At 37.0% G+C, this 19,953-nt stretch overlaps 1 protein-coding gene across 2 annotated transcripts; it reads right to left on the minus strand.

Annotated features, from left to right (window-relative positions):
• Window positions 1-1,327: 1,327 nt before the first annotated feature.
• Window positions 1,328-19,333, minus strand: impg2a (interphotoreceptor matrix proteoglycan 2a). Of its 2 annotated transcripts, none has more exons than XM_047814542.1 (20): window positions 19,013-19,333; window positions 18,032-18,187; window positions 14,993-15,159; window positions 14,841-14,866; window positions 14,668-14,694; window positions 13,489-13,532; window positions 13,256-13,380; window positions 12,686-12,841; window positions 12,517-12,575; window positions 12,294-12,314; window positions 11,660-11,847; window positions 11,512-11,570; window positions 10,479-10,626; window positions 9,417-10,393; window positions 8,773-8,992; window positions 6,071-6,281; window positions 5,655-5,840; window positions 2,049-2,250; window positions 1,882-1,961; window positions 1,328-1,795 (listed from the first exon to the last, which is right to left on the minus strand). In XM_047814542.1, exons 1-20 carry the CDS (start codon window positions 19,089-19,091, stop codon window positions 1,759-1,761), a joined length of 3,168 nt encoding a protein of 1,055 aa, XP_047670498.1. In that variant the 5' UTR covers window positions 19,092-19,333; the 3' UTR covers window positions 1,328-1,758. The 2 variants fall into 2 exon arrangements, with proteins under 2 accessions (XP_047670498.1, XP_047670497.1); XM_047814541.1 differs by having other exon boundaries at window positions 12,686-12,835; window positions 18,032-18,259.
• Between the last annotated feature and the right edge of the window lie 620 nt (window positions 19,334-19,953).

Genomic DNA, 19,953 nt, shown 5'->3' on the forward strand with positions numbered 1-19,953 from the left:
TAAAGCTTTCCTTTTGCACAGTCATGTAAATGTTTTTAATGATATATTTAAGCAAAGAAAAACATTATCTACGTCTACAAAGGTGGGAAGGAAAAGTAGGTCAAACTGCAGAATTATGTTGTGGAATATCTTGAACTGTGGTTTTCTTGTTGGTTTGTTGTTTGTTGATGCTCTGAATAATTATCCAGGGGGACATTACATCAGTTGTCAGTAAGAAACCTTGTAATCAGTGAAAGCTGAAGCTCAAAAGAAAAAAAACGAAAAAACCCACTCAGAACAGCAACAGATGACTCATTAAAACCTATTACTTTGTTCCACTGTTCAAAGGTCCAAGTTTCGCAGTCATTAGAGCAGCTTGTTTTTGTTAGAACAGGACAAAGTTTGAGGAACACTGTTTTCTATCGTCCTGTTGTTTTGTTTAAATCTTATTTCCATTTAGCAACTATGACGTTTAAGTTTGGCTATCTTTGTGCGCGAGTTCCCACACTCTCCTATTTTTGTACCTATGTTACTAGGCCTGCTCTTCACTGTTGGAAATATTCTGTCATGTTTTCCCTTGACTTTTTTATTTTTGTGACTGACACACCAGAACTTGAGCCACAGAATACATATCATGGCAAAATTTATTTCACACTGAAACAAAAAGCACAGAAGTTTCAATACATTATTGGTCATTACTTTCTGGAATTGGTAATACATTCACACTGCTTACTCATAATTTTGTATTTCAATTAGTAAAACCTTTAGGTTCATTTGATAGCTGTATATCGTAATTACGCTGCAAGAAGATGTACGTGCTAAAAATATTGATAATCATATACTAAGATACATTTATTATTTTGCATTAACATATCTTTTTTATTATTTTTAATTGTATTATTGTTATTTAACATGCCCAGTTGTCAATGGAGTTAAAAGTAAAAAAATAAAATACATAACTAAAAGCTAACAGAATACAGGAGCTACAGCTGCCATGGTTTAGTCAGCTTGTGTTTGTGTGTGTTTCTCTGGGTTGTTCAGGAGATCAGTCTGGTTTAAGATAATGGGAATAAATTTAGAGATAAATACAGCATAAAAGAAGCTTTTCTTGCATTCCGTCGTCGGTCTCTTATCTTTTTATCCTTTGGATGAAAAGTTTGGTTGTAATTACTTTAGGAAAAGCTGGCTGAGATTATAAGGAATAACCCTGGAAAGCAATCATTTTTCTTTGTTTATCTCTTCTGGCCATGTCAGAGAGGATGTGGGGAAATTGAAAACATGTAACACCTCCGATTTAGTAGCGATGGCTTTTAAGGACAATAAAACGTTCATCTGCTCAGAGATTCAGTAAAAGAAAGACTACGATCATTCAACTTTAATAAGATTATTATAAAGAAATACTTACATTGTGTATATATGGTACATGTGATTCCCTGTTGCTTGTGGGAGGTTTAACGATGGTTTATTTAAACCTTAGTTTACTAATAAACACATATGAACTGGAGCATAAGATGGATACATGGCTGAGTAATCAACCTTCTTTGAAGCAGTCATTAAGGCACAGATTAGAAAACAAGCATGTCATAAGATATACATTCAGATCTGTGTGATATGGAAAAGAGAGAAGACAATACACCTAAATGTTCCTCAAGGATTCCTTAATTGTTATGATGAGTTAATGAAATACTGCCGACATGTCAAGACATTTCACTGATTTGCTAATAGGAAAAGCTTGTCGTGTGAATATTTTGTTGTATGTAGCAGTCCGCTAGGTGTAGGTCATGTTGATGAGCTCTCACTCTGAGTCTCTGCCACACTTATGACACACAAACACAGAAACGTTAACATACCATACACACAGAAAGGAAATAAAGAGCAATGCAGTTACACAGTCATACTTACGTTTGATGCTGTCTCACAAAGTTCACAAACTGACGATCTTTAGCATACAGCTCAATAATGCGAATCCGGTCCTGAATCTCCTGGAAAGTGAAAGAAATATCACCACAAAATCTCAAAAGCACACCAAAAATATGACATCAGCCTTGCTCTATACCCTTGGAGTGTACCTCTTTGGTGAGTTCACTGTTCTCATAGATGTGCTTGATTTCCTCACTGCTGAAGTCTGTGGAGGCGTCGGCGCTGGCGCTGCTGTAGATCAGAGGTTCGGGATAACGAAGATAGTAATGACTGTAACCCGTCGTCACCTCACTCTCATACATGGGATTGTACTTCGTAGCCCTTTCCAATGAACCAACACTGTCTCCTCTCCTGTGTGTTTAAAAACAAACACACACATTGAACTATTTTGCGGTGATATATACTCATGTTAAAAAAAATTAATCTAGGAAAAATTCATTTTTATTTTAACAATATTGGAAGATTCAAGTAATATAACTAAACAAATAAAACCAAAGAAAATTATTGCTTTAAATGATCTATAATATGTAAATTGAAAAAAAAAAAAATCCAATTTCTTGTGAGGAAAAAGTAAGGACACCCCTACATTTATTTGTACTTAAATTGGATAAAATGACCTACAGGTGTATCACATCAGGTGTAAATTATTAGACCATTGTTACAGGGCATTTTGAAGAAGGATTGTCTTATTTAGTCCTCAGTTATGTTGTTTGTTTTGCTCCTAATTGTTGAGTAAAAAAAAGTAAGTAGTTTCACCATGGTGAGGTCCAAAAAGCTCTCTGAGACCTTCAGAAAGAAGATTGTTGCGGCATATGAGTCTGGTAAGGGATATAAAAAGATCTCAAAAGATTTTGTAATCAGCCATTCCACTGTCCAGAAAATCATCCAAGCAAATTCACTACAAGAGCAGACCGTAAGATGCTTAAAGAAGTCTCCAAAAATCCTAAAATATCATCACAGGACCCTCAGAAAGCTCTTGCTACATTTGATGTCAAAGTGCATGAATGTACAATCAAAAAGAGACTGACAACTTTAATTATCATGGGAGGAGTGCAAGGAGGAAGACAACAGAGACAAAGGCCAAAACATCTGGAATAATGTGCTTTGGCCTGATGAGACTAAGGATGAAATATTTGAAGAGCATAAGAGAGCATGTTTGGCGTAAACCAAATACAGCATTTCAGCGAGAGAACCTCATACCAACTGTGAATCTTAGAGGTGGAAGTGATTGAGTTTGGGGATGCTTTGCTGCAGCAGGACCTGGTCAGCTCACCATCATAGAATCCACTATGAGTTCTACATTGTATCAGAAGGTGCTTGAGGAACATGTGAGACCATCTGTTAAGAAATTGAAGCTGAAACAAAACTGGACCTTGAAACATGACAATGACCTAAAATAGTAACCAGTACATCTACAAAGGATTGCTGAAAAGTAAAAAAAAATGGACAATTTACGTATGGCCAAGTCAAAACCCAGATCTAAATCCTATTGAGATCATGTGTGGTGCTTTGAAAAAACTGTCCATGCAAGAATCAACTCAAACATCACACAGCTGAAAGAATTCTGTATTGATGAGTGGAGAAAACTTTCTTCCAGTCGAAGTCAGAAACTAGTAGATGTCTACAAGAAACGTCTCAATGTGGTTATTTCAGCCAAACGGGGAACATAAGCTATTAGGGAATAGGGTGTCCTAACTTTTTCCTCAGTTGAAATATTAATTTTTGTTCATTTCTTCTGTTTAATAAGTGAAAACCAAGTTATTTTTTTATTGTTTACATGTAATTACATCACTTTCATCTACAGGTACAAATTAAAACTAGATCAGAAATTGACGCGTTGACATTTCTTAATAAAGAACTGAATATTTAATGGGGTGTCCTAATTTTTTTTTTTTTTTTACATAAATGTATAATGGCACCCCTTAACCTAGCTTTAATCCCAGTAACAAAAAGGCTGCCATTCTTGTAATAAATAAATAAATAAATAAATATGCACATGCATTCTTTTATCATGATGCAAGCATCTGGTCCCAATAAACAACTCAATCCACAAAGACACACACACACACACACACACACACACACACACACACACACACACACACACACACACACACACACCACCCACTGAGCTGACAAATAGATGCAGTGTCATTATTTAAAGAAACAGTCTGCAATTAAATACAGATTTTTTTTTCTAGAGGAATGATAATTATATTATAAAAAAAATAAGACAATAAGCCCTGCCTCAGCCAAAGCAAGGATGCTCTTGATTAAAAATGTGTGTGATTGATTAAAAATTATGTGACTTCTAACATAATTTCAGGAGAGGAGACAGGGGGTCATACACAGTCAGAGGAGACCTTTAAACAATAGTGAATGCTATCGCATTCATGTCAGGACACAATCACGCTATTTATGTGATTATTTTCTAATAAAATACATCATATCTTCAGTGAATCTTTGGATTTGCTTCGAACTTTCCTGATTTTTTTTCTCTGTGGTGTAATTATAATAAATAGAAAATGTTGAAATGTGAGCATTAACTGTGCAAACTTTATGCCTGAAGACCCAGATGAGATGACCAATCAGGATTATTCATTGCTCCATTGAATATGTCCATAACGAATGGATTATTCCATTGTTATATAACAAAAGTAGTGATTCTCAGTGATTTCAGAAACACCTCTCATTTTAAATTACATTGAATACCTGGTATTATGTCCCATAAGCATTTACACTCATCCAAAATTCAGTTCATTCAGATCATTCAGATATGTTTATTAATATCTATCAAGTTTCAAAAGGACGAATGGAGTTGTGTTGTTTTTATGTGCATGTTGGTTATGGGGTGACCGGGTTGGAAGGTTAAGTAAATAAGTACTGTAGCATTAAATGGCATGCTTTGTTAGTGTCAATGGCTAAAAAAAGTTAGTAGATAATAGAGGATTTGTAATAAATAAATAAATAAATAAATAAATAAATAAATAAATAAATAAATAAATAAATAAATAAATAAATAAATAGCCAGGATGATGCTGGAACTAACCCAGGCATGAAAAATCTGACATATAGTTCCAATAGAGTGAAGCTCAGACATGTATTACATTCACTCAATCATCTCTAGTTAAGTGTTGTATTCTTGTCAGGGTCACCGTAGGTCCAGAGCCTGTCCTGGGAACACTGGGGACATGAGGTTGGAAAATACCTACTGGGACAGCAGTTTACTCAGAGCACCATGCACAAACACATTTATAGATATGATAAACTAGAGGTGATCTCGAGTTGGCAATCCATCCACATGATTTTGGCAGGTTTGTGAAAAGACCTGGACCCAGAGGAAACCACACAGATACAGGAGAACACATGAAGAACCTTGCAGACAGTAATCCAAGACTTGGAGCTGAGGTGGCAACACTACCTGTTCTGCCACAATGCTGGCTATAATAATAATAATAATAATAATAATTATTATTATTATTATTATTATTGTTGTTGTTGTTGTTGTTGTTGTTATATAACAACAACAATAATAATAACAACAACAACAACAATAATAATAATAATAATAATAATAATAATAATAATAATAATAATAATAATAATAATAATAATAATAATAATGATTATTATTATTATTATTATTATTATATGCCTGTGACTTAAATTCATAAAACCAATTAAGAGGACAGATACATACCGTAAAAATCACATAAAACAAAGACACTGTTGTAAGTCGCTTGCCATTTAGCTACCTCACAGTGTCCTGCACCTCCTCTTCATACTGGTTTCTCAGAGCCCGAGCTAGGAAGAAGATGACTCCTGAAGCCATCAGCAGTACGCTAGCCACTGATGCTATGGCAATCCCAACCATCAGTGGCTCTGACACATACTCCTCACAGTGCTCTCCTCTGTACCACCAGTTCTCACCTACTCTACACCTACATCACACACACACACACACACACACACACACACACACACACACACACGCACACACACACACACACACATACACAAATACACACTCAAGGTTGATACTTAAACATAAATACGCTCATACATTAAAATACATATTAACATTCAATAGCAGTCGCACATCTCACATATCTCAGTAATCAAAATACATACAATACAAAAACACACAATGTGTTAACAGACAAATACACACCTGCAGATGGCTCCTCGACCTGGAATGACGTCACACTTGCCATCATTAAGACAAAAATCTGGCTGGATTTCACAGATGCTCTGGCAGGGCAAGCTATCGACACTAAAGTACCCTGGGTTACACACACACTCGGCCTCGCTGGACCAGCGGTTCACTGAGCACTCAGCGAAATCATTACATGCCTGGAATTTACATGGGTCTGCCTGATCACCTAAATGCAACACACACAATATTTAAATGTTTACGTGGTATGATTCAAAACACAGCAATACTTATAGCAAGATAGCACCATCTTGGATGTTCCATGTGAATGTAAAAACAGTATTGTTGGAGATTTTTGAGCATCCTGACTGAGATGTATGAGATGCACAATTATTCATGCTCATGTGAAGAGACACTTATTGAAAAATACTAACTACACAAACAATGTGCTTGAGACAGTGACTACATGTGTATTTATGTCATGAATCTCTTCCTCAAGCTAGAGCGCATGTTGCATCGCACAATGATGAGGCTAATGTCTGCTTTATTCTGCGTTTTCATGTGTTTGTATTGTTTACAGTGCCATGTCTGTTTTGTTGACAATAAAAGCTTCTTCTTCTTCTTCCTCTTCTTCTTCTTCTTTTGATTAATGTCATGTCATGTCTATGCCCCTGTATTGTCACTGGTTGTTGCCCTCATGTGTAATGATAACGTCTAGTTTTCATATAACCATAACGTGTAGTTTCTCCTATTTTGTTTTCCCTTTGATTGGTTTGCCTGTTTAATCCCTCATATCAGATCTCCATTAAGTATTCATCCAGTTTATGTTACATAATGGTTAGCACATTTGCCTCACACCTCCAGGGTTGGGGGTTTGATTCCCACCTCTGCCTTGTGTGTGTGGAGTTTGCATGTTCTCCACGTGCCTCGGTGGTTTCCTCCGGGTACTCCGGTTTCCTCCCCCGGTCCAAAGACATGCATGGTAGGTTGATTGGCATCTCTGGAAAATTGTTCATAGTGTGTGATTGCGTGAGTGAGTGAGTGAGAGTGTGTGTGCCCTGCGATGGGTTGGCACTCCGTCCAGGGTGTATCCTGCCTCAATGCCCGATGACGCCTGAGATAGGCACAGGCTCCCCGTGACCCGAGAAGTTCGGATAAGCGGTAGAAAATGAATGAATGTATCACTTCCTAGTTCTGATCATAATTCCTTTCTCTCTATTATCTTAACTTAAACAAATAAGGAAAAAAAATAGCTGCTATATATAGCTGCTATAATAAAGGCCTGTCAGCTTCTTTAGCACCTTAGACAATTCTTTTACACCTGAACATTTAAGAGCATCCTGATTGGAAGCATTACAGCATGGTGTGAGAACACCACCAAGCCGGAGAAGCCGGCTTTTCAGAAGGTGGTGAGAACATCCAAGCAAGCTGTGCTGGACTAAGGCCTGGAAGATAGTGAAGCACCTCAACTATTCAAACAATAGACTCTTCTCTCTGTTGTGATCGTGAAAGTGCTCCAATACAGAGAGAATGGAGAGAAACTTCTTCCTGCAGGCTATTCGGGTTCTCATCCAGGACAACAAATTAGAACTTTTTCTGGACTTGTCTACTCAACACACACTAAGGCGACCAGGCTTTTTTTTTGCTCAGCATATATGGAACTACATAGCTTATATTGCACATATGTTGCACTCCAATTGCACATCTGCACTTTACTCACAATCGCCATACTACCAATCATCCACCACCAATCTGTACTCAGATCTTCTTCTTCTACTTTCAGCTTTTCCCGTTAGGGATCGCCACAGCGAATCATCAGTTTCCAACTAGCTCTATCCTCTGCATCCTCTACTCTCGCACCATTTAACTTCATATCATCTTTCAACACATCCATATATACATCTTCTCTTTGGTCTTCTACATAACCTCTTATCTCCATCTCCAGCATCCTTCTTCCAATATAACCATCTCCCTTCTCTATACTGTACATGTCCAAACCATCTCAGTCTTGCTCTCTGACCTTGTCCCCAAAACCAAAGCCAACCTGAGCTGTCTCTCTGATGTACTCGTTCCTGATCCTGTCCATCCTCGTCACTCCTAAATAGAACTTTAAAATCCTGATCTCTGCTATAAAATTGTATATTTTTCCATATAATGTATTCCCTTTTCCACATTCCCTTAATTTTTTGTGTTTTATTGAAATTCTAGTTTAGTATATTTCATTTTTTTAATACTTGTTTTTATTTTTATAAAAGTCAGTATATGGTATTGTAGGTATAACGTGTATGGTATTGTAGGTAACAAATTTCATTTGTTTCACAGTAAACTACAACATTAAATACAACTATAATAGAGCAAATAAAAAGTATGAAACGTTGTTCTTGAATTACTAGATTAATTTAATTGTTGCCAAATTGGCTGTGGTGTAAAAGGACTAAACATTTGTTTTGAGATGCTAACAGTAATGATGCTTTGCATTGGGCTCCATCACACCACGCAACTATTGTTTTTTTAGATACAGCATGCCCATTTGTGCTGTATGTTCTTGTGTATAACATAGAGTAACTTAGTATTAGTTGTTACTAGACTCTCTCCTTTTTGCTCCTGAGTTTCCATGTCCAGCTTCTTTATTCAGTTCCAGTTAAACTACTACAGTTCCACAGTCACTTTGTATAGCTTTTAGTCTATACTGTATGTGCATGCTTAAGTACTGATCTTACCTGACTCCACATCTAGTGAGTATTTGTCTATGGCCAGATTCATGGTCTGGTACGCTGTGTTACAGAAGTCCTCGAGGATCAGGTAGACAGCTGTGGTAACGCTTCGCGGAACCGGCTTCCAAAACTTCATGCGGCTGTTCACCACAATGCTGCCGTTCCTGAAGTTTAGTATCTCCAGATTCTGAAAGTCACTGAGGTTTGACTGCAAGTAAGGAACCAGCTAAGAAATGCACAAATTCCAAAAATAGAAAGAAAAATGATAAAAATCATATACATGCACATACTCTATATGACCCAAAGAGTTCAAATATACAAATAATGCAACTAGACAACTTGCACAAAAACCACAAATATAGAAATTTTCATGAAAAAAACAATAGATCAGAATATACAATTCACTCAGTATATAATATGACTGAATACACAATGTATAAAATGTCTAAAAAGTGGTGGAGCAGGAAATCAAGTACTAATTTAAATGTAAATGTACCTACAATTTTAGCACAAAATTAGAATATTTACTATATTGCTGGCATTTTTAGTTATCTCGGTGACTCAGCATGGCTCACTCAACAAGTTGTACTGATTCTAGTATTAATACTAGTAAAAATAAGTAGTAATTATACTGGAAGATGGTTTTTTACCAACTCAAGGAACCTCTGCTCCAGGGCTTTGTACTCTGGAGAACTTTTATTAAACAAATCTTCTGAGAATATCATATTGGTTACTCGCAGACTGAAGAACACAATCAGAGCACGTCCAGGGCTTGTAGGCATGGCATTACTGACTTCACTCCCCTCTTTTGTTCCAGTTGGATTATGAACAGACTCGCTCTCAGGCATAGTGACTTCTGTGGGGATGGTGGGAACAAACTCGTTATCTGGAAATATGTATATGGGGTGAACAGGATGTGGATTTGTGGTGATCTCTTCTGGAGTCTGAAAAGCTGGAGAAATTGTTTCCACATTGGATTCCACAGCAAGCCCATACTCATCTCCCTCCATCACCATGGAAACATCAATACCTTCTGTTATCGCTTTCTCTAATTTGTCCACTTCATCTGTGAAACTGTAATCATCTATTATTCCTGCTAGAGTGGCAGTCTTCTGTATTTCTCTAGAGGCCTCGATCATTTCCATGACCTTCGTTTCTGTTTGTGAAGGAACTTCACCATGTTCTTGCGCATCTGTATTTTTTTGGTGATGAGTCACAAGCTGCTCCTTCTCTAAAGATATTTCTTCTCTTTTGACTGTCTCTGTAAGTGTGTGGTCTTCTGCCTCAGCTGATTCTGTTGTCCTTATGGATGGTATGAGACTAGGCGTTTCCTCTAAAAATGCCTCTGGATACTTAGTTATAGTCCTGGGTGAGTCATAAAACTCATAATCTCCTGCCAGAGTTATGAAAGTTAAAACAGATGTGTCTTCATCCATATTTCCAATGTGATCTCCATGATTTTTGGACAGGTTAGTTTCAAGAATGTCCTCTATCTGATATGTCTTATGTTCAGAAACAGCATCTGTGAAACCAGCAGCTTGGATGGATGCCACAGTAGGAGTCACACTGGGCAAAGTTTGAGTTTCCCTTGTACTGTGTAGAAGCAAGTCTTCCTTCAGCTTAGTATCTACACACAGGTAACAGAGAATATTTACACAAGTGAACTGCAACTCTAGAGCAATCTTCACTGGGGTGTATGGCTTTGGGCATACCTTCAGAAGTGCTGGCCTCCTCAGTTAAGCGTGGCTGTATAGTAAAATCAGTCACCCTCACAGTCACATCCTCCAATAAATTAGACTCTTCCTCTTCTTCCTTTCCAGGGAAATCAGGTGTTGTTGTTGTTGTAGTTGGTCTGTCATACTTAACAAAAACACAGACAAAAACACTACATTATACCACAGTGCCTCTAAATTCTCAAACCGGATTGTTCAGGCTTTATTGTTTGATTTGAATGATTTCTGCAACAGAAATCACAGGCTTACTGTGTATGAATTTCTAATACATTATCGTTGCTATAGTAAACACCATTCACAGGTAGTGAATGGCAGATGTTACACATAATCTAAGACTTAACAACGAATGGTTAAAACGTGTTGTTTTCATCCATCCATTTTATTGCTTATCCTACACAGTGCCATGGAGAACCTGGACTCTATCACAGGAGACTCTGGGCACAAGGCAAGGTGCCAGTACCTCACAGGGCAGTACATCACAGGGCACAATCACACACTACATACAATTTAGAGATGCCATTCAGCCTACATTGCATCTCTTTGGACTAGGAGTGGAACCCAGGGTACCCAGAGGAAACCCTGAAAGTACACGAAGAACATGCAAACTCCACACACAGGGCTGAGGAGGGAATCTCCAGCTCTGGAGGTGTGAGACAAACACAGTAACAACTAACAGTCTATTTTTCTGGTAGATGATTGTTTAACATCTATAGGAGGAGTCTCCAGTGTCGGGGCTCTGTCACGAACTGTAATTTTTCCTCTATGGGAAAGTCTACAGTACAGATGATTTTGCACTTTGTAATGTCTTGATAATGTGATTAGCTGCTTTATATTTGTGTAGACTTATTCAAACAAAAATGGACTATTGAGGGAATGATTGTTTATTGCTGCTGTAATATAGAGTAAGTGATAAGCGCCAACCTGGTTCATGAAGATTGCAATATGTCATTTTTTTTACTTACCTATATCAAGCCATTCACAAAGTTACTTATTAAAGTATATTTTACTTTACCATTATCTCTGGTTGTTGTGGTCCATTTGTGAGCTGGGCTTCTTCTGGAAATGTTTCCTCTGCAAATAATAAATCAACGTTAGACTACAAATACTACAAAAACTCAATGAATTCAAAGTTATTAATGAGAGCTCACAGCCATGTGTACCAAGCAGAGCCTCGGCGGTATACACATGTAGGTCATTCATCCTGTATCGAACAGTGGGCTTCTCTGAATTGCTAAAGTTTCTTTCCACCATGTTCAACTGCATGCTGATGAAGTCTAAAATTTCACTGCTGATCTTGTGTCCCCTTGTATGCAGTAAGATTACATAGTTCACCAATACAGACTCTCCACTGTGAAGAGAAAACAAGTGCATAGCTATGCTTTAGTCCATAATATTCGGCACTAACATTACATCCACACTATTAGGCAACCATTGAAGGTCATGGTTATGAAGAAATTATACTACGTTGTCTTGTAAAAACTGGTGTTTTTATAACAACTCACAATATTTCAGATGGATGATTTAGGACAATAAGACCTTTTACATTTCCAGAAAAGATAAACTATTTAGCTGTTATTCAACCATCCGCTGATCCAAAACTAGGCTATAAATTAATATCACAACAACTTCAATAAGCACACACACACACACACACACACACACACACACACACACACACACACACACACACACACACACACACACACACACACACACACTAAAATTAGACATGCAGAACCATGACATTCAGTTATAAGAAGGAAACTTAAGCAAGTAAATCAGAACTGGACTCACCCAGAATTTTCCAGATGAGGCCTGGAGAAAAACACAAACAGGATGGAGAAGAAGTACAGGACATGTTCAATGGAACTGATTGAATTACCCTGACCGGGTCAAATTTAATATAGTGTATACGAATGTTGATATAGATAATTCTATTATACATATAACTCCAAAAAGAAAAGTTCATAACGTCTTCCTACAATACCTTTCCTTAAAAAAAAATCAACGTACACACCTGAGGTCCAGGATAGATATGCTCTTGAATTCGTTCAGCTTTTCCAATGCACCTGAAACCTGGAGACACCACATTGAAACACACTGATACAGTATAAACTGAGGTTAATATGATAATATATAAAATAGAGGAGTGAGAGTGGATATGTTTGAGTGTATGAACATTTCACCTTCTCACTAAACTGCTGAGAGATTGTGTAATATTGGTTGCTGTTTGGGTCTGAGAGCTGTACACTCCATTGCTCTCCTTTCAGTATCCCAGTGAGATTCATTCTATGTTCCACTGCTGCATGTTGTACAGGCTCTAATTCATTATTAACCTGCAACTAAAGCATAGATTTCTTTAGGCCCAGTACACACAGTATATATTAAAACCAATCCCTATGAATGAAATCCAATAGCTCTTTTAACCAGTGGCCCAAAAAAATGTAATTTTGTAATGTGATGTAAATGTTAATGTGTTTTCTTGTGTCCATGTTCAGCAGTCTGTCACTGTCATGTCACACTCCACGTCGGTGGTTAATAGCTCATATGAGCGAAGACACTCAGGGTTTTAGAAAATTGTAGTTTTTCATAAGTATTTCTGTTTTTTACCTAGCCTACAAGAGGCAATATTTTTCTTCTCACTAAGAGCCTTATCTTCAACCATTAAAATTCTGTGTAAGGTTATCCGAACAGAGGTAAAAGCCAACAGTGTCCATTACCTGTTAGAAGCAAATAAAATTTTAGCCACCACTGACCTCACTATGCACTTCTGATATTGTGGTACCAGATGACGCTGTTGTAATTTCCCAAGGTTCTAAGCCCATTTTATCCAGGATTGTGTCTGAAATGACCTCTGTTGTTAGCTTTTCCACTGACCCATCTACATTGAATCAGGGAGACTTGTTTTAGTAACGTGACTGGCATGTGAATCACAGTTTATCAGTACACACTATGAACATTTACACAGACTAAAATTTGCAGGACACACCTGAAGGACTGATGTCCTGCTCTTTGGATGACTCACACTGAGGCCTGAGAAATGAGATACAGCATCAGGTCAGAGGAGAACTGTATGCATACACAAATCATACTCCAGAGCAACATTTATCAAGCACTTCATTTGCACTAAATCAAGTCAATTTCCAGTCATTTCATTTGCATTCACAAAATTGCCTCAACAGTCTGCTTTAACATCTATTTTAAATGTGCAAATAACTATCCATTTGCTCTTAAATGGTTTAAAAACACAAAGTTTTCTGATCAACACCCCAAAAACCAGCACTAAGCTCTCTGCTGTTGTATCCTATGTTGTTTCTGATCTTATGGTCTTAGGGTGATATTTTTTGTACAAAAATCTGATGTATGAATGATCAAATTTCATGATACAGTCAAAAAGGTAGTATTAGTTTAGCAAATAAAATGTTAATGTGTGCCCCGGGGGGGCATGGTGGCTTAGTGGTTAGCACGTTTGCCTCACACCTCCAGGGTTGGGGGTAGAATTCCTGCCTCTGCCTTGTGTGTGTGGAGTTTGCATGTTCTCCCCGTGGCTCAGGGGTTTCCTCCGGGTACTTCGGTTTCCTCCCCCGGTCCAAAGACATGCATGGTAGGTTGATTGGCATCTCTGGAAAATTGTCCGTAGTGTGTGAGTGAATGAGAGTGTGTGTGTGTGCGCCCTGTGATGGGTTGGCACTCCGTCCAGGGTGTATCTTGAATTGATGCCTGATGACGCCTGAGAGAGGCACAGGCTCCCCATGACCCAAGAAGTTCAGATAAGCGGTAGAAAATGAATGAATGAATGAATGAATGAATGAATGAATGAATGAATGAATGAATGTGTGCCCCTTTAGGATTCTTAGAAATGTCACTGTGAAATTACATTATATACCAGGATAGGAACCCAAATGGATCCTTTAGGATCCTGTAGAAGTGATCCTAAAGGATATTTATGTCTTGTCCTACAAGACAGTTCCTACAGAAATCCACAATATCTTCAAAATTCCAAATAATCCTGTACAGGTTTCATATTGGAATACCATAGGATTTTTTTTTTGACAATAGAATGTTGCTGTTTTGAATTTAGACAAGATTTCCATTGTATACATTTCTGTATATCTTCACACACAGCACATACAGTGTATATTTCTGTATAAGAGCACACAGCACGTACCTGCACACATGGGTCTTAGCTGTATCACTGAAAACAAAAGAGAAACAGGGATTAAGAATGATTTGAATGGCATTATGTCTGAGTATATTACAGAGAAATAGAAGAGAAAATGTACTGTTGGGTCTGACTGCAATGAGGACATGTAAAGATGGATAGCTTTTGGCATATCTTACTTTTTCAGTCCAGTTTGAATCAGCCTCTGCAGAAATAAATGAAAATGGACATCACAGAGACGAGCTCCACAAATCTACCTATGTTCTGTATTCTTCATCACTACAACTTTTTCATAGTCACACAGGCAGTCCACAACTACACTCATACTTACAGTGTAAATCAGAGCAAGATGTTCCTCTGACTGGCTGATTGTAATGCCAATCTCCCTTGCACTGACTGTCCCGCTCTGACATTGGCTCATCCAGTGCTCATATTCCTCATCTATAGGTAGGCGGTCCAAGAAAATCTTGAAAGCCTCCCGTACCACCTCCTGGCACACTGTTTCAAAAATATACAAAAGTTGACAGCTAACAAATAATGAACTAGAGACTCTAAAGAACATGAAGTAATGGAACACAAAAGAAAGCAGATATGTAAACAAACACAAGGTCCAGCCTGAGGGCCAGCAGATACCTTCAATGACAAACAAGTGGAACATACAAAAGCAGTAATCAGGCTCCAGAAGAGCAGTAAACAGGCTCCAGATTAGATATGATGATATAAGGACCCTCAACTGTCACTTGTGATGGGAGCATTAAGAATAAATCCTGATTTGGGTAATTATAAACTAAAATACTAGCCTTTATATGAAGATGGAGCTTTTGTACACATTTGAAACAAACAAATACTCGTCTCAATTGGGTTCATTTAATGACCAAAATCCAGGACGATATCCTAAATGCAAATTGTTCTACCGTTATATAGTAGACCATTTGGTCTATTTCATTATAGATGTCACCAGAATAGAAAAGTGGATCTTCAGAAGAATTAAACCAGAACTGTGTATATATATATATATATATATATATATATATACACACACATTACAAAGTTACAGTACTATACGGTACTATGTTAGAATAAAAATAACTCTATTTGAAGAGTAGTTACTGTACATTTATTGCACAAATTGTGTGATTTATTTAAGGTTTATGTCAAAACTGCGACACTAACGCCCTGTAATTTTGTCTTCACAAAAAGAGAAGACCCATCAGTTATCTTTAATTATGCCATTTTTTTAATGTCTAATTTCTAATATCTTATCATATAGTCCTTTCCTAGCAGTACTTCACATGAGAGTCTGGAATTGATTGATTATCAAACGTGTTGGTGGTCCATTTTCATTCTAAACAAGTTTCTAGCAGGAAACACTGCTAGTTACTGTATCTACCTCTGAACAGTTATCCACCAATAGAGTTATAGACTGATAGGATTCTTAGTCTCTGACCAATGAACCAGAATCGATGTATTCACTGATAGCAATTCTGTATAAGACTTGCTGCCAAATGCCAAATTACTTTATAAAATATTTGTACCAGCCTTATTCAATGAGATTTAAGGACACACAAAGACATTTTACATGCATAGAAAACAAAAGCCCTTTATACATAATTTAATTGAATTTGTTTTTACCGAGGCAGAACACTGTAACCATATTTTGGATCTAAGGCTTTAGACACTTTGGGACATTGTCCCTTTTTCTATTTACAATACATAACTGAACATATGTTTTTTATTTTCTGTGTTGGTGTTACTTTGGTTTGTGTTTGTAAGGCAAAGCAGCTGTCTACAGTTGTACAAAGCACAAAAGGGCACTTCTACAAGCGTATAAACACTAACCCAGGTAATTCAACCAAGCAGAAATCCAGATGTCCGATCCAAGTATAGTGCAATGACCTGTGTTTGTTTGATTGGGGTGTTGCATATGTGTGAGCGAGTGTGAACAGTTTTGTCATTAGTCAGAACCGCAGTGTCTGGTACATTTGTGAAGTAAGCTTTTATATGAGCTCACAAAGTTGGCAGTATTTGCAAAAATGTTCCAGTGTATCAACACTTACATGATCTTTACTAAAACTAAAATCTACATCTGGCAGAAAACCAGTGAAATAAAACTGGTGGAAAAGATTATAGTCATTCAATCATGTGTTTATAATATTAAGCTGATAATCAATGCATGCAATGCATTTTTTTTCTCTTCGTAAACAGAGTTTGGTTTGTTTATTCAGAAAGCAGCACAGCATTCGTGTTGGCTCTGTTTTATGGACATCAAAATACATTTTAATCCGATACATGCATTAGAATTATGCGAAACTTTTGTTAGGATATAAACAGGACTTCAAAATTTCTAGTGGTGTAAACACTAGAAATACACTCGAGTATACTGTTTTTCATCACAATTATTCTTTTGGAGTAAGAAAGAAGTAAAGAATTTGGTACAAGAACTCTGATGTAGGTTAACTCAAATCTTTTGCTTTGGACAACTCTACTGCGAGACATTACGGTAACTCCATAAAGTTTGACATTATTATTCTGTGATTAATTGGATGCTGGTAATTAATTTTAATTCATAATATACTGACATGGCTGTTATTTGTGCATCATACATATTGTTTGTTGTTAGAAAAAATTGTATTTACCGGTTAGTTTTTTGTTTGCTTGTTTTTATTATAGCTCGTGAAACTACATTAGTCAAATTCCATCTCAGTGAAATCTTATTCGTCTAATAAAGTTCTTTCTTTTTTATTATTCAGTAATTGAAATAAAACTAAATGAAACTTATTTGATTCTGAGAGTGAGGAAGATCGGTAAGGCCCTGATCATGAGTCATGAAACTCTAGAGTTAAGCCAGATATACAGATAATCTGTAAAGTCTCTACTGGAGAATTAACAGCTTATAGCTCGGGTTAGGTTCTTTGTGCTTTGCCTGGATTCTCCTGTCCATGTGCAATTTATTCTTATATCCATAATGACTTAAATGAATGCGTTGCTATCTGCTTGGTAAAACATATGTTAATGCTAGTACAAATATGGCTACTTCTAAAAACACCTACAAGCTATTTCATAAATAGCAATTGGGTAATAAGTCCAAACAAGAGACTTCATGATCTTTAATGACATCTTTTAGCTTTTTTAAGAATGTTGCTTGAGAAATGACATGTGGGCTCTTGGGGAATCCAATGTAGAACCCATCACTATGTCTGATTCCAGCAGCTAACACAAATAACTCATATTACTGATAATACACAGTGATAATGTAATGCTACCATAAATCAGCTGTCTGAATTACTGTTGTTCATTGTAATTAATTGCAAACGAATCATTTGCTAGACAATGAGTGGATATTGGCATAAGCAGTCGACAGCATTCTCACCTCTTAGCTGGTAATATTTGAGATGGCTGGCTATGGCTTGCTGTATTGTCTCCTGGGGACAGAGTTGCACTCCGCTGGACAGAAGGACTTTTCGTTTCTGTCGTAGCAGAAGTCCACGTACATCAAGTACTTCAGAAATTGCTTGGGAATGAGATTCTGCCAATGAAATATCAGAGGTCTGAGAGAATTTGTCCAGCTCTCTTAGTTTAGGGACCCAGTTAGCTTCCTCTATAAAAAGCCCCAGCAAAAACAAGAAAAGAATATGTAGGTTTTTTTGCATAGGCTTAATTTAAAAAAAATAAATATATGTGGAGTTATAAAAGCTCTGTAAATATCTTTTAAATCTGGAAAATGTCATATATTTTATTTTTATATTAGAAATATTAAGATTACACTAATGAATATATTTTTTATGAATTCAGTTTGTGAGATGAACTGCAGTAATGCAAAATCGACTGTCTCAGATTCACAAGGTTAATTATTCCATCTGTAATATTTCACTCCCGCGCAAAACATGCTCTTGATTAAACAGTTAAATGAACTAAAAAAAAAACACAATGACTCCCTGGGTCCACTGTCCTAAAAAACTACTGCAAATTTATAACAATTTATTAATAACATTTATCATATAAAGTCAGATGAAATCCAATCAGATAACCCTTGCTAGTTGAAACATTATTGAATCACTTTTTTTTTGCAGTACACAGTATGTGTGTGAAGCAGATCTCGGGGATTATAGATAAGAACAAATTCATAGTCTTCAATGACCGCCTTCGAGTTCATATATCGTTAATTCCTTAGCAAAAAGGTCTACAATTGGACACCTTTTTTTTTGTACAATTAACCTTGATTAACATTTGGTTTCAAGATCTATATGTAATTGTTTCCAGATGGTTATTTGCAAAATCTCAGCAGGATTGTTCTACATGCAGTAAGACGAGAGACAGAAAACGGAGCTTGAGAACTACCAGAGATACATACCAGTACTAATTTCCAACTGACCAACAGCAGAAACACTGGCAATAAAGCACAAAGTGGAAGTCCATACATGCTGCCACATGTTGAGAGCCCTCTGGTCTGCTACCAAGACTAAAATAATTAAAACAAAAAAGTGTTATTTCAACACTGCAAGGAGTAATCCCATGGTTTCATGGACCTGCCACAGCTCACTATCTGTGATTCATTAGTTAATTGAGGATCTCTCTACAGAACTGTTTTGATGACGTTTGGTCTGTAATGTCTGTGGTGACAAAACCCCTGCTGTAAGTGGACAGATGGTACTATGCACTGTGTTGCTCTCTAATCTTGTTTGGTAATCCTTTAGAGCTACTCAATAAGTACCTACTCAATAAGTAGCAAATGGAGTTAAGGAGTTATTGACAAAGAAAGAGAGAGGAAGAAGTCCTTGATTGCTGCTAGAAACTCTTTAGTGTAATTGATTATCTTCCCTTTAAAACAACTCTAGAGCATGGTCTTGCATTAATGCTGCAAGCACAGGCAAATGATTTCAAAGATCACAACTGCTGTTATTTCAAATGCTATCCACATGTATATAGGCACACAAATACATGATGTATCAGGATACATATATTTACAAATTACACTTTCACTCAACAAGCAGACTGAGTATCCTGGGTGTTAGTTTCGTCTAATCTCAGCCTGTCTGTTTAGTCTTAAACATACATTTTCACCTTATTGACTACTTATTAGAAAGCCAGATGAAACCACACCGACTACTTGTCCCTTCTTCAACCCAATCACATGGGTGGTAGTGTGGTAAAAGCTAGGTAAACTAGCTTAGACAGTCTACTTACAGACCAGGGCCCCGTATTCATAAAGGTTCTAATAATGATCTGAGAGAGCTCCCAACTTAGCTTAAAAATTGCTAACGAGGCAAAATTCCAAGTTTAAGAGTGATTCAG

The sequence above is a fragment of the Tachysurus fulvidraco genome, chromosome 6, assembly GCF_022655615.1.
Source record: "Tachysurus fulvidraco isolate hzauxx_2018 chromosome 6, HZAU_PFXX_2.0, whole genome shotgun sequence".
Lineage (NCBI taxonomy): Eukaryota > Metazoa > Chordata > Actinopteri > Siluriformes > Bagridae > Tachysurus > Tachysurus fulvidraco.

Coding starts and splice junctions, on each gene's coding strand:
- impg2a (XM_047814541.1), bottom strand. CDS start 19,091: ATGTGGCAGCATGTATGGACTTCCACTTTGTGCTTTATTGCCAGTGTT. Junction 12,576..12,685: donor CTCAGCAGTTTAGTGAGAAG/GTGAAATGTTCA, acceptor TGGTGTCTCCAG/GTTTCAGGTGCATTGGAAAA. Junction 11,571..11,659: donor TACCGCCGAGGCTCTGCTTG/GTACACATGGCT, acceptor TATTATTTGCAG/AGGAAACATTTCCAGAAGAA.